Raw genomic sequence first — 18,281 nt, forward strand, 5'->3', positions numbered from 1 at the left:
TTTTTTTTTTTTTTTTTTTTTTTTTTTTTTTTTATATATAAATAATATTTGTTTAACAAATGTTATTTCTTGGTTTTTGTCTATAAATCCTGTGTATATTTATGGGACTACTAAATGAGGTTGCTGACCCATGGCCTGGGATCTGGAATCTGACCTAAATTGTGTTTTGGTGTCATTGTGTGTGAGTGTTTGTGAATGCATGTTTGTCCAAATGTCCTGTATATATCATTTACTAGTATTTACTATCCTAAAGATGATATATAGCTTTCAACCTAAAATCATGAGTCTTAAAAAGCAAGAAGAATAGCCTACTGTCAAGAGACAAAGAATCAAAGATCTTAACTCAGGTATGATCCAGGTATTGAAATTATCAGATAGAGAATTTTTTAATCTCCCTGTCTTAAGGTCAGCTGAAGAGGAACCTTAATTCTTCTTTGTCATGTAACCTAATATATTCATAGGTTGCGTGGATTAGGATATCGACATCTTTGGTTGTGGGGCATTATTCTGTTTACCACACAAACTACATGTGATTAGAATCCCAGAAGTAGAAGTGAGAGAGAATGGGGCCAAAGAAATACTTGAAGAGATATTGACTGGCCGGGAATTTTCCAAAAATAATAAAAGATATCAAAGCATAGATCCAAGAAGGTCAGAGTGCTGTAACCAGGTGTACACACATGCACACACACACACACACACTTCTAGACACATCATATTCAAACTGCTAAGAACCAAAGAGAAAGAGAAAATCTTGAAGGAAGTTAGAGAAAATAGAATACACGCAGAAAAACAAAGGTAAGATTTAAGGCATGTGTATTATCAGAAACCATAAAATCCAGAAGACAGTAAAGCAACTTCTGTCAAGTACTGGAGGAAAACCTTACTCAACTCAGAAACTATTATGCCTAGCAAACACGTCTTTCAAAAGTGAAGGAAAAAAGAGACATTTTCAGATGAACTCTGCGAGAATTAATTACTAGCTGACCTGCACTACAAGAAATGTTAAGAGAAATTTTTCAGGCATGAGGAACATGATACCAGGCAGAAACTTGGGTATACACAAAGAAATGAAGATCTCCCAAAGTGATTAAAGTGATTTAAAGATAAATATAAAAAGCTTTTTTCTTTTATTTTAAATTACTCTAAAATTAATCAAAATAGACTGCTGAAATTTTCAGCAATGTACTTTGGGTTTATAGTTTATATAAAAGTCATGTATGACAATGGAAGTGCAAATGTTAGGAGGAAGGAATTAGGAATATAGTGTTAGAACATTCTTAGACTACATGTGAAGCACTATAATAGAATTTGAAAGTACACTCTAATTAAAGATATAAATTACAGTAAACAGAGGGAAACCACTACAAACATTTTTGAAAGATGTGTAAATAATAAGACAATAATGGAGATAGAATGGAATTCTAAAAAATACTCAATGCAGGGACACATGGTTTGGCTCAGTCAAGTGGCTGCCTTCGGCTCAGGTCATGATCCCAGGGTCCTGGGATTGAGTCCTGCATTGGGCTCCTTGCTCAGCAGGGAGCCTGCTTCTCCCTCTGCCTGCCACTTTCCGTGCTTGTTCTCGCTCTCTCTCTGACAAATAAAATCTTTAAAAAAAAATAAAATAAAAAATATCCAATCCAAAATTAGTAAGATAAAGAAGAAAAAAGGAGTGAAAAATGGATGGGACAAATAGGAGACAACTGACAAGATGGCAGATTTTACTCCAACCATACCAGTATTTACATTAAAGTAAATGATCTACACACAAATTAAAAGAGATTGTCAGATCAGTTAAGGAAGTAAGGGCCAGCTCTTTGCTGTCTGTAGGAAAGCCACTTTGAGTAAAAAGGCTAAAAATCATTCCTGTTATCATCTGGCATGTTAATTAGAAGCATTTACTAATATTCTTTTTATAATTCTTTTAACCTAAGAGACTCTGTTCTTGGTTATTTTTTTGGCTGGAAACTGAAGCAAAGAAGAAATTTAAAATTGCATTCTACACAAAGTAGTTGTCTGTTCTGTTTCTTCTGTTATGGAATAGTATGACCTAATTTGCTTGACTTTGCTCTTACATTGCATGGTGTTTGCTGAGTGTAAACATTCCACTGTAACTTTCTAACCCTTGCTCATTCACTTTGGCCTCTCTCTTGGCAGTCTGTTGTCTTAGGACTTTTCTTATACTTTAACATTTACCTCCAGTGTTCGCTTGCTTTTTTTCAAGATTCAATTTTTAGAATGTTCTGAGTGGTATGTTATCCTTCTGTAAAAACATGACCATGGATTTTTTTGCTGCTGTAAGTCTCTGGGGAATCTGATTGTTTTTAAAGAGTAGTTTATCTGTTTTCCCAGGAGGATTCCCCAAAGCATACTCTTTTCCAAGATATTTTTGGAATATTTCATTTTGGTTATTAGTCCCTTTAACACAGGATTGTTGCTCTCAAACATGCAAAGCCTGTGAACCACTTAAAAAGGACAGCCACAGGGGTGCCTGGGTGGCACTGTGGTTAAGTGTCTGCCTTTGGCTCAGGGCGTGATCCCGGCGTTATGGGATCGAGCCCCACATCGGGCTCCTCCACTTTGAGCCTGCTTCTTCCTCTCCCACTCCCCCTGCTTGTGTTCCCTGTCTCGTTGGCTGTCTCTATCTCTGTCAAATAAATAAATAAAATCTTTAAAAAAAAAAAAAAAGGACAGCCACAGTCAAAATTTTATAGAGGCAAAATTTAGTTGGAAAAAAATTGCCTGGTTATTTCCTCAAGGTTTGTCAACCACTGTCTATGATAGTAGTTAACCGACAGGTCTGTGTCTTCAACGTCAGTTATTTTTAAGTAGCAAGTATATGTGTAGAGAGAAATCTTACTTGTATTTTAGATTGGGAGGAATGATAGAGTAACAGTAGTCCCAGGGAATGTAGGTGTGTCCCAGTGCCATCACCCTCCACCTCTTCTTCCCCTCTTGGTTGTGTGTGCTGTGAGTGTGTACTGTGTTGCTGTGCTCACAGCTTGGCCACAGTGGGCTGTTTCATGGTTGGATGGTTACTAGAGTTTAAGTCTTCTCTGTAAAACTTAAGTGAGGAAAGATGCTTCAGCAGGATCCTAATCTGTGCTCCAGTGGGACAAGGCCAGGGGAAGAGTCCTCCAAATCGGTGGAGCCTCAAGTACCTCATTATTGCTCAGTCTCTCACCTTGGTGACAGGAAAGGGGGAGGGGGCCTGAGGTGGTGGTATTCGTATAAACAGCTCTTACACTGAATAAATGTGTATATATTCACATTGCTGGTTTCTTCTCACCAAGGCAACATACCAATGTAAGGAAAGTTTGGGAGAGAATTTCCTGGAAGGAGCTGGCCTACTTACTTAAACACAGTGACTGTTTTTTTCTGTGTCTGGCAGATAAGAGGTAGCTGTAGAATATCATATTGGGAGAGGACTCTTGACAATAAGTTATGTGAACATCGAAGGCACTGAGGCAGGTCCTTGCAGTGACTGGCTGCAGCCCGGAGCCCTGCAGTTCCTTCCCTGGCTCTATCACTCTCCTTACAGGTGAGGCTGAGCTGAGGGCTCTGTGCATGAGAGCGCATTCTCTGAGCACGTGCTCAGGAGGCAGTCATGTCCTTGGGTCATGACTGATTGACCCAATGTACCTGGCTGTCTCACCAGGTACAAGGTTTACCGGTAACGTAGGATGCCCTGCTTATGCAAAGACTTGGACCCTGTGAGGCTCTTGGGTGGGGACTACAGCCTCTGTTTAGAACTGGTGTTTCTGAAATTTCCTCCAGGAAAGTTGTTATTAAGTGCACATTCTCAGTTCCATACCCCTTAACCGTGGTTATGTCTGGTTCGGTAATTCTGATGCACAGTGAGGTTTGGGAACTACTGACTTAGAATATTCTCACATGATGGACATACTACCAAAGGTGTTATCTTACCAAAGGGACTTTTGATTACTATTTGTCTCCTGATTACAAATCCATTTATTCAGTAAATATTTACTGACTCTCTGTTCTGTGCCAAATACTGAGCAAGGCAGTGGAGCTGTAACAGTGAACAACACTGACATGGTTTTTGTCCTCATGAGATGGAGGGAAACAAGTAAACAAATCAGTAATTATGATAAGAGCTATGAAGACCCCAACAGGGCATCATAGTAGAATGTCATGGAGGGAGGAGCAGTGAGAATTTAAAATAAAAAGCTGGTTAAGGAAGGCCTCTCTGGGGAGGCAGCAGTTACATTAAGACCCAACTTAAAGGGAATCAGGCGTATGAGGAGCATGTTACGCAGGATAAAAAACTTGTGCAAAGGCACTGGGACAGGCTCAACTTTGATCCTGTTTCAAGAATGGAAAGAAAGGCCAGAGTGGCTGGTGCCTAGTTAGCCCAGGGAAAAGAGGAGTGAGATTAGGCAGGTAGGTACCAGATCATGTAGGCTTTTGAGGACCAAGACAGTGGTAACAGATTGAGGGGGAAGGGGAATCAGATATATTGTTGCAAATAGGAGTGTGAAATGGAAGAGAGGTCTAACATTAGACACACATGTGGGAGTCATTAGCATTTTGATGAAGAGCCACCTGAATGGGTCATCTTGCCTAGGGAGAGGATAGACAAGGGCCTCGTCAGGAAGATGAAGAGCAGCCAGGACATGAGAGAGTGGGAGGGTAGGAGGAAAACCAGGAGATTATAGGCCTGTGGAAGCTGCAATAGGAGAATGCTCAAAGATGTGTCATTGCATCATTGCTGCCAAAGGTCTAGAACAGTACGATCCCGCAGGATAGCCGCTAGCTGCCAGCGCTATTGAGGACTTTCAGATGTGACTAGTGCAGATTGAAATGTGTTGGGGGTATAAAACAGAATGAGGGCACCTGGGTGGCTCAGTCGGGTAAGCGTCTGCCTTCAGCTCAGGTCATGATCTCAGGGTCCTGGTATCGAGTCCTGCATCGGGCTCCCTGCTGAGCCACCCAGGCATCCCTCATCAGTACTTTAAAAAGTAATGATTACATGTTGAAACAATGTTTGTGATATATTGGATTAAATAAAGTATACTTTTTAAAATTTCACCTGCTTCTTAATTCTGCAAACTATGACTGCTAGAAAATTTTGGGGCGCCTGGGTGGCACAGCGGTTGAGCGTCTGCCTTCGGCTCAGGGCGTGATCCCGGCGTTAGGGGATCGAGCCCACATCAGGCTCCTCCGCTGGGAGCCTGCTTCTTCCTCTCCCATTCCCCCTGCTTTTGTTCCCTCTCTCGCTGGCTGTCTCTATCTCTGTTGAATAAATAAATAAAATCTTAAAAAAAAAAGAAGAAGAAAATTTTAATTACGCGTGTGGCTTGCGTCATATTTCTCTTGCAGAGTTTGGCGGCGTGTGGGGGTCATTTGCAAACTTGGTAAGAGTAGACTCCCTGAGATTAAGTAACACCTAGAAAATTCTTTAAACTCAAATGAGACTGAGTCATCATCTAATACTGTTATGTTTAAAACTAAATAACAAAACTCACCACCAAAAAGCCTTCTAGACTTTTTGATGTGTACATAAGTGATTTAATACTTTCACATAAATTGGCAATAGAATATGTAAGTATTTGCATGAAATCCTTTGAAATCAACTCTCAAGTGTGGTTTTTCGATCTTTTTTTAACCTGTTCCTTTCTTTCCTTTTTTTGTCCTCTTTCATTCTTTTCATTTAATTTTTTATTTTTAATTTAAAAAACTTTTTTATTTTAATTTTTTTTTTTTTTGCATATCTGGCCAGGAAACTTCATGGTGTTATGGTCAACTTGCCGCACAACCGTGTTCAAATCTGTCACCAACAGGTTCATTAACAACCTGGCCTGCTCCGGGATTTGTGCCAGCCTGGTCTGCGTGCCCTTTGACATCGTCCTCAGCACCAGTCCTCACTGCTGCTGGTGGATCTACACCATGCTCTTCTGCAAGGGCGTCAAATTTTTGCACAAAGTCTTCTGCTCTGTGACTATTCTCAGCTTCCCTGCCATTGCCTTGGACAGGTAAGATCGGTTAGCCAGGGGTTCAACTTTTTTTTTTTTTTCCCTCAAGTGCATTGAAAAATTAGCATCACAAAGCTAAGAGTGACTCGTCTGTGTTCCACACACTGCTTTGTAGTCCCCTCCTGTCAACAGAAAGAGAATGAATGTCTGAAACAGATGCCTCACAAAACACCTGTTGATTTCACGGCAGCTACGGGAGATAGGACTTTGAGAAAAGATGGGGCATGGGGGGGTGTTTACGCCCTGAGGTTGCTGGGGCAGGCTGGGTCGTGGTGTAGCTTCAGCTTGGTTGGAATTGGTGGTATTTGTGTTGCGATTTGTAGTAGATTGCTCATCTGATTGATAACGCTGCAATTAGTGCTTTTTGATGTAGGCTGAAAACATTTCTAGAAGAACAAGGGGACAATTCAGTAATTATTTAAGAAATGATTAGACAGCCCAGTTGGACCTGGCAAGGTAATACCAGAATTCCTTTGGAGGATTGATTTCCAAGATTTTATATTGTGGTGGTGGTGGTTTTCTCTTCCCATCCTCTTTAAAAGGGTGTTCACTTGGAAATGAATCATATCTTAGCTACTGCCATCGTACATAATTGGATCAAATTTATCAGGGTCAAGTGTAAAGATATCAGTAATCAACAGCTTCCTGCCTTCTTTTGTTGTGAGCACTTCATGAATACAGTTTGAAATAATAATACATTTTAGAGAATAGAACTAAATAAGCAAACAAGAGCTGACAAGTATTTTGTATCCATAAATACTTTTGATTTCAAGATTTATAGAGAGGAAAAGTTGCTGAGAAGAAAGTGCTGGCTCTTCTGACTTTATCCTCATTGATACATTTAACTGGATTTTAGATGAATTTGGAATTTTTAATCTCTTTATCCGTTCAAAACATATTTGATACCTTAATGACATATGAGGGCGTGGATTGCAGAGCCAATCTGTGACGTCAGTTCAGCCACAGGCCTGCAACTCTGATTTTATCAGCTGCCCAGGGTCACCTGCATGGAAGGACACAGAGGCCCACAAAGTTCCCAGCCTACTAGGAGGAGTCATTGACTTCGTGGTTAAGAGAGGGGGAGTCTGGAGCCTCAAGTTGGCTGTAAGCCCTACCCACACACTGCTTTTGTGCTGGGTTGCTTCGGGCAACGTGGCTTAACCTTTCTGAACCTAAGGTTCCTCTGCGATAAGAAAAATTAATTATTTATGGCCTGTGCTTGGATAGGCCGCATCAGTGTTTGTCTGTTTTTCTCTAGGTTTCTCTTTCGATTGGCCCATTTTCCTTAGATACATTGTCTGCAAACACTCTACCATCAACTCTGGCTCTTTGGGAGTTTCTCAGTAAAAATTCATCATTACAGGGGCAGGTAAAACAGGAGACAAAGCCAGGTGTCACTGGCTAGGTTGGGGTTTTGTGTCTGCATTCCTGCTCTTGGGGGTCGATAACTCAGCAGATGCAGCTGATAGTTACTTTGTGGGAATCTAGATTTAGTAGGCAGGACTTTCTGTTTTCTTAGAAGAGACATCAGAAATCTGGAGTTTTGCCATTTTTATTTATTTTTTATTTATTTTTAAAGATTTTATTGTTTAAATGATCTCTACACCCAACGTGGGGCTCAAACTCACAACCCCGAGAACAAGAGTCACACACACTACCTACAAGCCAGCCAGGCGCCCTGAATTTTATTGTTTTTAAATCTTGGTGACTAATTTTCATTCAAAAAAGATTACGTGGGTCACTCAATTCCTTTAACAAGCTGAATGTGCTCCATGCGATGCCATTTTGCGGCGTGTGTCTTTTTCGTTCTTGGAAAGAGGTCCTTGAATATCTGGAAAGTGCACTTGCACCCTGAGAAGAGACCTCTTGCTCATTTACAGTCATTCCCCTCCCCCCCTGGAGATCTAGGAAACCACTAATCTACTCTCTGTCTTTGTATGTTTGCTTTGCTGGGGGGCGGGGGACATTTCATATTGTGGAATCATGCACTGTTCTTTTGTGGCTGCCTTCTTTGACTCAGCTTCATGTTTTCAAGGTTTGTCGGTGCCCAAGCATCGGTGCTTCATCCCTTTTTCCCCAGTTCTGTTGAGATACAATTGACATATAGCAATGTGTAAGTTTCAGGTATACAGCAAAATGACTGGACTTACATATAGTGTGGAAGGGCTACTGGAGTAAGTTTAGTTAACATCCATCATCTGATACAGATAGGAAAAAAATTTTTTTTTTCTTATGATGAGAACTCTTAGGATTTACTCTTAAAAGTTTGCTCCATTCCTTTTTTGTTACTGAATAATATTCCATTGTATGGTTATACCATATTTTGTTTGCCTTTACTGGTTGACATTTGGGTTGTTTCCACTTTCGGGCTCTGGTGAATAATGCTGCCGTGAATCCTGAAGGATTCTTAAAACAGGATGCAACAACCGTGGGGACACATTATTCTGACCCATTTGCTACCATACCTAGTGAGGCAGTGCAGTAATTCCCGTGGGTGGTTTCTGGGCCCTTAGTCTTAGACAAGGAAATACGTAAATGATAAGAAATCCTTATTTTCTGGGGTGCCTGGGTGGCACAGCGGTTAAAGCGTCTGCCTTCGGCTCAGGGCGTGATCCCGGCATTGTGGAATCGAGCCCCACATCAGGCTCTCCCGCTATGAGCCTGCTTCTTCCTCTCCCACTCCCCCTGCTTGTGTTCCCTGTCTCGCTGGCTGTCTCTATCTCTGTCAAATAAATAAAATCTTAAAAAAAAAAAAAAAAGAAATCATTATTTTCTTTCCAGTGGAAAATTGATTGTATTTTTGCTATCATTAAAAAAAAAAGTAAATACGTCTTTTTAGTAGAAAACAAAGGCTGGTAAAAAAAAAAATTCCTATTTTATTATGCAGGGAAACCAATTACTGGCAAATGTAGGGTGGTGGACATGAAGGTGAAGGGAAGACAATCCTTTCTCTCACTTCTTTCTCGGATACTCGTTTGCTGGCTCCCAAGTCAGTGAGTTCGTTGGGAGGCCACTTCCTGCATCATCTTCTAGAGATGTAAACATTAACAAAATGATTTCTGATGAGCCCGTGTGCTTTTCCAGGACATAGTGGAAGTGTAGTTTTGTTACCTTTCAGTGACGAATGGGAATGTATTCATGTGTGGGTGTAGCACCTTGGCATTGGATTTTTTTTTTTTTTTGACATTGGATTAAGGAGTTGTGATTAGAAAAGTGTATCTATATTCAGAGGGGAAAAAAAATTGAGAGCATGCATAACCTATGAACTTCTCTTTTTTTCCCTCCCAGAAAGAGATCTAGGACACATTTCACCACGTTCCATCCATTCCTGATCATCCGTGGTCATGTTGTGCTTCCATCGTATCTCCCTCAGCCTGGAACATTCTCCCCCAGCTTGTCCCCTGCCAGACTCCACCACAGTGCCACCTTCTGTTGATGTTTTTCGAGGTGCTCCTTTTCCAGTCCCTCCTTTGTGCATCCCTCTAGAAGAGCCATCATCCCCTTGGTTATAACTGCTTGCTTGCATGCCTTCTCCCCCACGGAGTTTAGAGATGTTCCTGTGTCTTTTCATCTTTGTAACCAGTGCCTGGTGCAGTACCTGGCACAGATCTCATGACAGGAGGGCATGCTTGCTTCACTGGCCCTGTGAGTGATGAACGTTAATAGAGTTGTGAGGTCGACTCCAGCTTTAGCTGACCGCGGAGATGTGCGCTCACCATAGTTCTGATGGCTAGTGACGGCCCTTTCATGACAGATGTGGTTCCTGCGGTCTGAAGAATTACTCAGTTGCCCTAAGTCATTGGTCATATTGAAACAAGGTGCTTTTGGAATTCTGATTACAGAATAATCAAGTGAAAGTTTGAAGGAAGAAAGGCCTGATCTGATTTTAGCAAACATCTAATCATGCAGACATTGTAGACTTACTAATTGATTGCTAGGGTTACTGGGTGGTCATCATGGGAACAACGGCTATTGAGCAGACATCATTTTTGTATTTTTTTTAAAGATTTTATTTATTAATTTGACACAGAGAGACAGCCAGCGAGAGAGGGAACACAAGCAGGGGGAGTGGGAGAGGAAGAAGCAGGCTCCTAGCAGAGGAGCCTGATGCGGGGCTCGATCCCAGAACGCTGGGATCATGCCTTGAGCCGAAGGCAGACACCTAACAACTGAGCCACCCAGGCACCCCCATTTTTGTATTTTGAATTGATTTTGTGGAAGGACCTTGTCAGAGTCTGTCCTTCACACGGGGTTCCTCTGCCCCGAGCAGCTGTGAATGCTAATGCTATCCATGCATGCATTATGGCATGAGTCTGCTTTAGACGTGTGTAGACAGATTTCTTTCCATTAGCGCCTTTGTTCTAGCCCATGTAAAATTTTTTACAAGTTACCCTTTACCCTTAAATTGAAAAATCGATGTCCTTACAGCAGGTGGAGACATCCTTTGTATCTAGGGCACTCCTTGGGATCTGACGCTGGTGGCAATATTTATAAAGTTAGCTATGAAATGCAGTTACTCACTTATTTTCCTGATAGTCTTGAGAGTCCCATACGACAGGGCTCTTCTCTGCTCATTTGAAAAGGTCTTTTTTTTTTTTTTAATTTTTTGGCCTAGTAATACTTCTGTTGTACAGCAAAGTCCTCAAAACTTAAGGTCTAGCTTCCTAATTCCCCCAGTGATTCCCTCCGTCTGAGGCAGAAAAAAAGAGCTTGACCCATTCCCCGCCCCCTTTTGGTAATGCAGAGTCCGCTCATTTAAACTGTACTTTCTCCTGTGACATGAAGTTTGCTTGTGCATTTTCAGGTACTACTCAGTCCTTTATCCACTGGAGAGAAAAATATCTGATGCCAAGTCCCGTGAACTGGTGATGTATATCTGGGCCCACGCAGTGGTGGCCAGCGTGCCCGTGTTTGCAGTGACCAACGTGGCCGACATCTATGCCACGTCCACCTGCACCGAAGTCTGGAGCAACTCGCTGGGCCACCTGGTGTACGTGCTGACCTATAACGTCACTACGGTCATCGTGCCTGTGGCCGTGGTCTTCCTCTTCTTGATACTCATCCGCCGGGCGCTGAGCGCCAGCCAGAAGAAGAAGGTGATCATCGCGGCCCTGCGGACCCCACAGAACACCATCTCTATCCCCTATGCGTCCCAGCGGGAGGCGGAGCTGCACGCCACGCTGCTCTCCATGGTGACGGTCTTCATCTTATGTAGCGTGCCCTACGCCACCCTGGTCGTCTACCAGACCGTGCTCAATGTCCCCGACACGTCTGTCTTCTTGCTGCTCACTGCCATTTGGCTGCCCAAGGTGTCTCTGTTGGCCAACCCTGTGCTCTTTCTTACTGTGAACAAGTCCGTCCGCAAGTGCTTGGTAGGGACGTTGGTACAGTTGCATCACCGCTACAGCCGCCGGAACGTGGTGAGCGCGGGGGGCGGGGTGGCTGACGCCAGCCTGGAGCCCAGCCTGCGCTCGGGAAGCCAGCTCCTGGAGATGTTCCACATCGGGCAGCAGCAGATCTTTAAGCCCACAGAGGATGAGGAAGAGAGCGAGGCCAAGTACACCGGGTCAGCTGACCTCCAGGCCAAGGAGATGGGCAGTCCCTGCCTGGAGGGAGAGCGGGGACCGCAGCGCGCACCTGCGGCCCCTCTCCTGGGCACCGTGGACTCGCTCTCCCAGGTGGCGCCAGCAGCGCCCATGGAGCCTGAGACGCTGCCTGACAAGTACTCCCTGCAGTTTGGCTTTGGGCCTTTTGAGTTGCCACCTCAGTGGCTCTCAGAGACCCGACACAGCAAGAAGCGACTGCTTCCCCCCTTGGGGAACACCCCAGAGGAGCTTATTCAGACAAAAATGCCCAAGGTGGGCAGGGTGGAGCGGAAGGTGAGCAGGAACAATAAAGTGAGCATTTTTCCGAAGGTGGATTCCTAGTCAGGATTGTCGGGCTCCCACACGCCTGCCTTCCCTTCCCCTTTCAGGCCCCAGGATTTGTGGGACCTCACTGCCACCAAGTCCGGGTTGCCTCCTCCAGTGCGGGCCCAATGCTTTTTGAACGAGAGGGAAATCTGTAGAAGACCAATTGTCCTCTTTATTGAGGGAGTATATATATTTATCTCCATGATCTGTGTCCTTAGCGAAGTGTGCGTTCCTCTCTGTGCAGACAACAGCTGGGCAGCGTGCAATGGGTCTTGGGATGAGTACTCCATGTGCAGTTTCTGAGGACTCTTTGGTTCCTGGGCCCAGCAGAGAGTACAGGGGGAGAAGAACATCTATGAGCTCGGAGGGAACAGAGGCACTCTAAAGGAAGCCCAAGATAATTATGGAGTGGTGTGGCCACAAAGAAAAGGCCTATTCGATTGACTCAAATAGGACAGATATTTAAACACGTTTCATATTGATCTGTACCTTCAGGGGAGATACGGAGTTGGCATTTGACACCTTTTCTCTGGAAGGCCTGATAGTGTGACTCAGTTTCTCCCGAAGCTCTTCATCTCTTTCACTGGGATGTAGATGAAGAAAGGCACTTCCACCCCCGTTTGACAGACAAGGCGGTAGATGTGCCCCGGGGATGAGGGAGGAGATACTCTGTCTTGATTATCCTGACGCTCTCCTGGCACCACTGAAAGCCTCAGAAAGCTTTGTCTGCAGTGTTGGTTGGAGAAGACTACAAATGCTTTACTATGTCTTTGCCCCTTAAATTGCATTTTTTCAACCAGTGAGAGAGAAGCTAAGAGGTAGAGAAGAAAGAAATGTCCATACCCTGTAGTCTCTTCTCTTCCAACGTTGATTTCACGTGAAAGGGGCTATGTCACCATCAGTAGGAGTGAATTATGTTGAAAAAAAATTATGCGAACTTTTGAAATTAAAAGGTGATTTTAAAATGCAGAGTTAGTGTAAATTGGGTCCTCTGGAAACATCACGCAAAAAATACTTGATTAGGAAAGGTGATGCTGCCCAAAAGAGTGAGAGAAGTCAAAGATGGCTTTCTTCTGATGAGGACTTCAGATGCCAGGTGTGGCCAGCCTCATTTTCAGTCTCTTTTTGCAACTATGGTTCTCCCTTCATTTTGGATACAAAGGAGGAAGAGGACAGGAAGAAAGATTTAATCATTTAAAAATGCTGAGGCAGCACCTAGCCCAGGGGAGCCCTTCACTTCCTCTTATCTGGTAAAGTTTTAGCAGGAGTCAGAGTGGGTAGAGGAGGAAGACAGTGTCCTCAACAGATTAGCCTCCTGGGGGTGGGGTGGGGGCTCTCAAGCAATTCCAGTCCACTTTGGGGTGGATCTCACCAGGCTAAACTCAAACCATTGATGACACTTCACTTTTAATGACGGCAAAACAAGGGCCCACTCCACTCTTCTCTCTAGGACATTTTGTTCTTGTTAGTAGTGTGTTGGGGGGGCAATCCAGTGCCTTGAGCAAGCTTGAGTGAAAGTGGTCATTCTCGCGGGCAAACTTCCTTCCGCATCCCAAAGGCAGTGGTCCTCATGGATCACTTCCTTTAACCGCACTGGCCCATTGTCCTTCCAAGGAAGCTTAGACTATGTGCAGGGAGTTTCCTTTTCCTGTTCTCTTCCTGGGTGTGGTGTCTTGTGATTCCAGAATATAAACTCAAAGTCCCTTCCCTAAGAGAGGGAAAACCTTTCTCTTCGCATTGTGTCTCCTTGCAGTGTTGTGTGCTCTCAGCACAAATGGGGGACTGCCATACCCTCTCTTGGCGTCCCCCGCCTCCTGGGCCCTTCGTGCATGCCACCTGTGGCTCTGTGCCCTGATAGTTCACTGTGGCCCTTCAAGCTTATCTTCCAGAACCTTCATAATTGTTACAACGTTCCTCCAGGGGAAACATCATCTGTCAGAAAATTGTGTCTACTTTAGAAGAACCTGTCAAATGTAGCCACTTTGGTGGTGTTCTGAAAATATATATGTACATCTTAATACATTCTGGTGAGACAGAATTTGGGAGTTATTTCTTATGTATGTTTGAAGCAGATGGTTGACTTCTAACAGGTCATTGCCAGGTGTATTTCTCTAGTCTTTGAAGAATTCCATTTTAATAAAAAACTGAAAAGCTGTTTCTGAACTCAAAAGTTGAATGAGCTTTGTTTTCTTGTTTCTTTCTTTCCCTCTCCAGTGGGCATATTAATGTAAACGCTGAATGTTGATTCAGTCAAAGTTACAGTGATGTTGGGAAGGGGGAGGAGAAGTAGAGGGGATGATTGTGCAGGAGAGCGATGTCCTCATCTACCCCGACGGGATGCCAGTCATGTCCCAACTGGATGATGCGAACCGAGTAGAATACACTTACATGGAAATAGGGAGGTTTGTGACTGCGGCTAAAATGGTTGCAGGTCCTTGTCTCTGGGACTGTTTTGGGTGTTTGTTTTAAGCCTTTTTGTTATATTTTAAAACAATCCTCACATATAGATAAAAAACAGATCAGCTTAAAAACCTTCGGAATTTTGCAGCACACCCTCAGACTAAACAAAACAAAATAGAAGAAACCATAAGCATCATTAAAGGGAATTGAGAAAAAAGACAGTTTAGGCTTTCAGAGTCAGAGTAACCAGTGGCTTTCTGCTGATAGGTTGAAATAATGTCAGTTTGCTCAGATAATTCCTTTCGTTCAGATAAGTTCTATGAACTGGGCAGTTACAGGCTGTTCTGAATTCCATATTCTCTCAGTAACCAAGAAGTAATATTTCTTTTTTCTTTTTTGGTGTGTATTCACTAAAGTACATTTAAGAGTTACTACTACTTTTAAGAGCGAGTTTAAGTAATGCTAGTTTGCGTCAGAAATTTAGAACCCACCTAATATTTCAGATTTATTCAAAAATACTGAGTTGAATGAATTCAACTATTCTGGAATTTGTTTATTTATAATGTATATTCCCATCTACTTAAGACAATATCTGAAGTGAACACAGTATAAGTACCTTTGCATTAACTACTTTGAGTCATTAGAATATTATCTAGAAGATCTCAGTGAGGTTTAATTTATAATACTCTCTGTCTTCAAGTTTATTCCCTCTTTAGCATTTGGCTTCTCAGTGCGTGCTTTGTACTTACGTGTGATGTTTCACCGGAGGGTATTAAAGCACAGCCCGCAGGCTTTCTATAGGCAATGATAGGCTCTCTATTCTGCAGCTGGGGAGACGAGAGGCACAGATGGCCACGTCATTAGCTCTCAGCGACGAAGCAAGTAGAGACAGAGCTAAAAACAGTACAGATGGCATTAAGGCTTGATTCTTTCGCTGCACCTTCCCAAGTACTGATGATCATTATAATCCGCCGTTATTATGATTATTTTTGAATACCCGCTTGGCACATCATATTAAACTGTACTGGGGGCTGGATTAAAACACTTAATGCCCAACAGCTGTTTTTCTCAGTGTTATTCCTCAAATTTCCTTTAGCTCTGTGATTTCCTCAGTATCATCGTGGAGTAATTGGGTGCAGAGTCAATGGTAAGAAGCTCGTGGTGGAACGCCAAGATTGCGATCGTTCGGCTGAGAGTATTCACAGATGTCCTCCTTTTTATTTCTGCACCAAGGTTACCTTTCGTTTGATGTAAGAGTCACTGCCATCAAATCACTCTCAGCCATCGCCCACACTCCCGCAGGGACACTTGATACTGTTTTCTGCAAGTATCTGAAATGTTTACAAGATTCATTCGTTCAGAACAATAAATGTTACTGCATTTAATAATGCTATTATAGTGGAGTAGAAAGTACTTAAGATCCAGTTCCTGCCCTCCAGGTGGCTTGGGGGAGAGAAGCAAGTCCCTGTAAGAGACAGATAGCAGTGAATGCTCACATGCTAACAGGAGGTCCTGAAGGAAAGTGAAAATTACGTTGCACTGAGTGTGTGCGTCTTCCTCAGCGATTTTATTCCATGGTTGGCAAGGTTTTTCTTTAAATTCAGAAAATATCTCTCTCCATAAAATGCCCATTTACTTCACATAGTCATAGCACTTAGAATATAGACGATCTTAACCTGCTTACAATAAGAAATTGAGGCCTAGGAGATTGATTTTTTTTTTTTTTTAAAGATTTTATTTATTTATTTTTGTGAGGGAGAGAGAAGAGCAACAGAGTGAGCAGGAGTAAGGGGAAGGAGCAAAGGGAGCAAATTCCCTGCTGAGCAGAGAGCCCAATGCTGGATTGGATCCCAGGACCCTGGGATCATGACCTGAGCCAAAGGCAGACACTTAACCAACTGAGCCGCCCAGGCACCCGATTTTTTTCAAGACCTTGGACTGGAACTCAAGGTTTTTTAAAAAAAGATTTTATTTATTTATTTGAACGAGATAGCAGAAGTGGGGGGGGGCAAAGGGGGAGGGTGAAACAGCCTGCCCACTGAGCAGGGAGCCCGATGTGGGGCTGGACGTGGGGCTCGATCCCAGAACCCTGAGATCATGACCTAAGCTGAGGGCAGATGGTTAACCAGCTGAGCTACCCAGAAGCCTTAGAACTCATGATTTTAAAAAATGCCTAATTCATAAGCAAGATGTGGGAAGTGGAAACCAGTGCTTGTAAATGTCTTTTTCATGATGAAATGTAAATAATTCAATAGATAGCCAGTTGAGAGGATGAAGAAATATTTTCCTAACTAAGGCTTTCGATTTTTCTATCTGCTACTTACTGCAGATAGGTAACTACTGCTGGGCACTCAGAAAACCCCCTTACTGCTGACACTTACTGTCTCAAAGCAGTGCAGGTGAGGAGCTGGTAGGGATTCATGTGACCATCTAGCCCCTCCCCTGGCAAGATGACTAGATGAGATAAGAGAAAGGCTGAAAAACTCACTTGCCCGGAAATAGTTTGCTGGAGGATTTAACTTAGTACATGACCAAATGAACACATGAATGCAAGTGTTCCACCTGCGTCCAAAATCCCCCCAAATTTGGGCCAAGGTAACAATCTCTAGATTCATAACAAAAAACAGTTGGCAATTTTCATAAAAATACCAAGTCATCTGTAGCAAAGCATGTCTGGTAAATGAGCATTTAATAGATGATGACTGTGAACCGGACCTGATAAATTGTCTTTCTTCCATTCTCCAGTACAGATGGGAAGGCTGCTTTTATTTGAAATAAAAATACTCATTAACAACTGCAGTGAAACCTTCAATATAGAATCCCAAGAACGTTTAATTTCTCTATTTCTACAAAGTAAGGAAAAGTGCTCAGGCGTTACCTTCCCACTAATCAATAGAGGGGCTGCTAAATTGAAGCCTGCAGAAGTGAAGGGCCTTGTCTTTATGATGTCAAGGGCAGAGGGGGATGCGAATCCAGATCTAATAAAACCTAAGCCAGTTTTCAATTCATTCAGTTGCATCATGCTATAAAGATAGAGCGCACCTATTGTCGTTTTCTTTGTTTAATTCTTTGCTTGTAGATTGCAGAGGACAAGACTGATGACTGTTAACTCTTGCCCAGATGTTTCTAAACAGGAAGTTCTGGCTGTCCAGCCTGTCGAGCAGGTGTCTTTTAGGCTGGTGAGGATACTGTTGTAGTTCAGACTAGGACACACGAGCAGGTTGTTTCCAGAAGGAGCCAAGCCTACTTAAATTGGGTGATCACAGAGTCTCAGAGCTGAAAGTAAGCTTAGAAAGCTTTATCCGGCCTTTATTTTACTAGACAAACAGCTTGAGGGATGTCAAAAGACCAGGCCCACATCAACTCTTGGCAGAGCCCTGATGAGAAACCAGGGATGCATAATTTAAAATGGTTTTATGTGTCAATGTGTGAGTTATATAACAAGGTATGAATTACATAACATTTTGAGCCAAATTAGAATATTAATTCCAGTTTGTTATGATAAAATGAAGGGAAAAGAAATCAACTTCTGTTAAATAAGGAGTTTGGATGATCAAAGAAGAAAGAGGTTTAACAAGAAAGCCAAGGGTGGCTCAGTCGCTTAAGTGTCGGCCTTTGGCTTGGGTCATGATCCCAGCGTCCTGGGATCGAGCCCCATGTCCAGCTCCAGCGGGGAGCCTGCTTCTCACTCTCTCTCTGCCTGCTGCTCCCCCTGCTTGTGCTCTCTGTCAAGTAAATAAAACCTTAAAGAAAAAAAAAAAGAAAGTCAGTAGTCATCAAAATACTGAGAAGTTCCTAGTGTAATAAACACCTTGTATGTTCAGATGGAAACATTACTTTGAGTTTGAGCTAAGAAAAAAGATGTGTTAGAAGGAAGTGAGATGTTAAGCAGTTCAGGATGGCAGCCTGGCTGCTGACTGATGAACAACGCCCTGTGCTGTTTACCTTTTTCTTCTCTATCTTGGAGACT

At 43.0% G+C, this 18,281-nt stretch overlaps 1 protein-coding gene across 1 annotated transcript in view; it reads left to right on the forward strand.

The window, feature by feature from the left end:
- GPR176 (G protein-coupled receptor 176) overlaps positions 1-14,074 on the forward strand; it is a 120,439-nt gene extending 106,365 nt beyond the window's left edge. The window contains exons 2-3 of the mRNA XM_011228174.3: positions 5,747-5,999; positions 10,804-14,074. Of these exons, the coding sequence (XP_011226476.2) occupies positions 5,747-5,999; positions 10,804-11,926 (1,376 nt within the window). The 3' untranslated portion in view covers positions 11,927-14,074. The remainder of the gene's footprint in view (positions 1-5,746; positions 6,000-10,803) is intronic.
- Positions 14,075-18,281: the final 4,207 nt, after the last annotated feature.

This window comes from Ailuropoda melanoleuca, chromosome 5 (genome assembly GCF_002007445.2).
Source record: "Ailuropoda melanoleuca isolate Jingjing chromosome 5, ASM200744v2, whole genome shotgun sequence".
Taxonomy (NCBI): Eukaryota; Metazoa; Chordata; class Mammalia; order Carnivora; family Ursidae; genus Ailuropoda; species Ailuropoda melanoleuca.